The sequence below is a fragment of the Phytophthora parasitica genome, assembly GCF_000247585.1.
Source record: "Phytophthora parasitica INRA-310 unplaced genomic scaffold supercont2.13, whole genome shotgun sequence".
Lineage (NCBI taxonomy): Eukaryota > Oomycota > Peronosporomycetes > Peronosporales > Peronosporaceae > Phytophthora > Phytophthora nicotianae.
This window is the reverse complement of record NW_008648999.1, coordinates 400,853-402,951: the sequence shown is the minus strand read 5'-3', so window position 1 is coordinate 402,951 and position 2,099 is coordinate 400,853. Positions and strand designations below refer to the sequence as shown.

Here is a 2,099-nt window from a genome sequence, read left to right as displayed (position 1 = left end):
GGTAGGCAGCAACCTGCAGACGTCGGACCCTCGTGCTCCGTACCCTGGCAACTACTGGTTCTCGTTCCCGAACTCTTGTGCTCAGGAGCTTCGTGCCGACAAGACGGACGAGTGTCGTGCTCAATACCCTGGCGGTCTTTGCCCTATGGGTACTCAGCCTGATGGCGACAGCTGTACGTTCAGCTACAAGATCCTTGGTTACCTGAACATTGACGACCTGGTCGGTATTACCGAGATGGGCTACAAAAACTACGAGGAATTCTGTGAAGACGGCGGTGTGGAGTTCAAGGCCACAAATACTGGTAGTGGCTTTAAGGTGGAGGAGTCGATCGATTTCTGGGAAAAACCCGGAGATGAGGAGGCTAACGCTAAACGCACCAAGAAGATGGTGGAGATGTACAATGAACTGGCCAGCAATGGCACGAGTGCCAACATGTCGCCGCTTCCGTCTATTGAAACGCTGACGGAGGCCAATCCTAAGTGTGAAGAGAACAGTCCTAAGTGCGCCAGTGCTGCGAACGGCTGCGCTCGCTCACTGTACTCTCAGATCTGCATGGTGTGCTCGTCGAGTGATAACTGCGAGGTCTCCTCCTCGGCGTTCCCGGACCTGACGCTTCCTTCCAATTCGTCCTCTTCCTCGTCGGAGGACGGATCGTCCGACAGCTCAACTGATGCGGGTGACTCGAGCACGGACTCGACTACGGGTAGTGCTAATGCGCTGTCGGACGACAGTGGCAGCAAGACCAGCAGTCGCAGTAGCAGCAGTGCTGCCTCCACCACCAAGGTGTCAGTTTTCGCGGCTTTTGCGGCGCTTATCGCCAGCAGCCTGCTGTAAGCTAAGAGTGGCTGCATCTCCGTGTTCATAGCGAAGCGTAAAAATCAGGGTTGCATTGAATACACTATCCAAACTTGAGCAGATATTATTTGATACTTTGAAGTGCGTGTACGAAATCGATACAACAAGTTGACGTATGGGGGTGATTTTTGATTGCGGTTTGTTGCTGAGGGACGTAATGTTACTTTTTGAAATGGGTTGCTGCGACACAGTTCAATTTGGGAGCCATTTCACATTACGCTTCGTACTACAAAAGTAGCAGTGTCATGCCTGATCATACGACGAAAGACCGTGACGCCACTGATGGAAATCTGCTGGTGTTTGAGGCACCCGGTTTCTTCAAGCCCAACAGCAAAGTACCCCAGTGGATGCAGAACCTTTCCACCGATGCATTCAGCTTTGCCGTTATGCATTATTTTGCGTGGAATGTGCCGTTTCTTATACTGTTCTACTACTTGCACAAGGAAAGTTGATGTTTGTCATTTCTCCTCATTTTTTGTTTTCATATTTTGACGTTAATCATGGCATTTTGTACTGACTTGCCAGAAAGGATACAACTACGTGAGCTTCGCGATCGTGGCCATGTATCTGCCCTCGTTCTTCAACGGTGCTCAGAAGACTGGAAATGGGAACGTGTGGGAAGCTCTTCGTACATCCAGTCTGTGGCACCTCACCAATAAATTTCTTCGGTACGTTCACTTCTATCATTTTTTTTATGTGATTTTCAACATATTTCGAACTAACCTGTTTCAACTGTGAGCAGCATCAAAATCCTCCGTGAGCAAGAGCTGGATTCCAAGAAGAAGTACATCTTCGGATTCCACCCTCATGGGATATTCGTGCTTTCACGTCTTGCTATCGCCGGCAGAAACTTTGAGCGTGTCTTCCCAGGCATCACCCACAGAGGTAAAACCATTTATCGAGAATTTACACAACAAAACTTGACTATTTATTCTGCGCGTAATAGTGCTGGGTGCGTCGGCAATGTACTACGTTCCACTGGGTCGAGAAATGTGCTTGTGGATGGGTGGAGTCGATGCATCACGTTCCACTGGTGAAAAGGTGCTCAATGAAAAACACAGCATTATCGTCTACCCTGGTGGAGTACCTGAAATATTCCTCACAGACCCGAACTCGAAGGAGGTATTCTGCCTTATTCGTTCTTCTGCGCTGCCTAGTTCATGACCACATTATTCTGTTTTGTGGGAGAACAGACACAACTTGTGCTGCAAAAGCGTCTTGGGTTCATCAAGCTCGCAATGCG

The 2,099-nt window shown here is 49.1% G+C and overlaps 2 protein-coding genes across 2 annotated transcripts in view; both read left to right on the top strand.

Moving 5' to 3' along the window:
- Nucleotides 1-918, top strand: part of PPTG_07843 (hypothetical protein) — a gene marked incomplete at its 5' end in the record, with an annotated part of 3,923 nt that extends 3,005 nt beyond the window's left edge. Inside the window, one exon of the mRNA XM_008902213.1 lies at nt 10-918. Coding sequence (XP_008900461.1) covers nt 10-835 — 826 coding nt within the window. The 3' untranslated portion in view covers nt 836-918. The remainder of the gene's footprint in view (nt 1-9) is intronic.
- Nucleotides 919-1,101: 183 nt separating this feature from the next.
- PPTG_07842 (hypothetical protein) lies at nt 1,102-2,020 on the top strand (the record flags this gene model as incomplete). Its single annotated transcript, XM_008902212.1, has 4 exons — nt 1,102-1,263; nt 1,382-1,524; nt 1,599-1,741; nt 1,803-2,020. The coding sequence occupies 4 exons, from the start codon at nt 1,102-1,104 to the stop codon at nt 2,018-2,020; spliced, it is 666 nt and encodes a 221-aa protein (XP_008900460.1).
- Between the last annotated feature and the right edge of the window lie 79 nt (nt 2,021-2,099).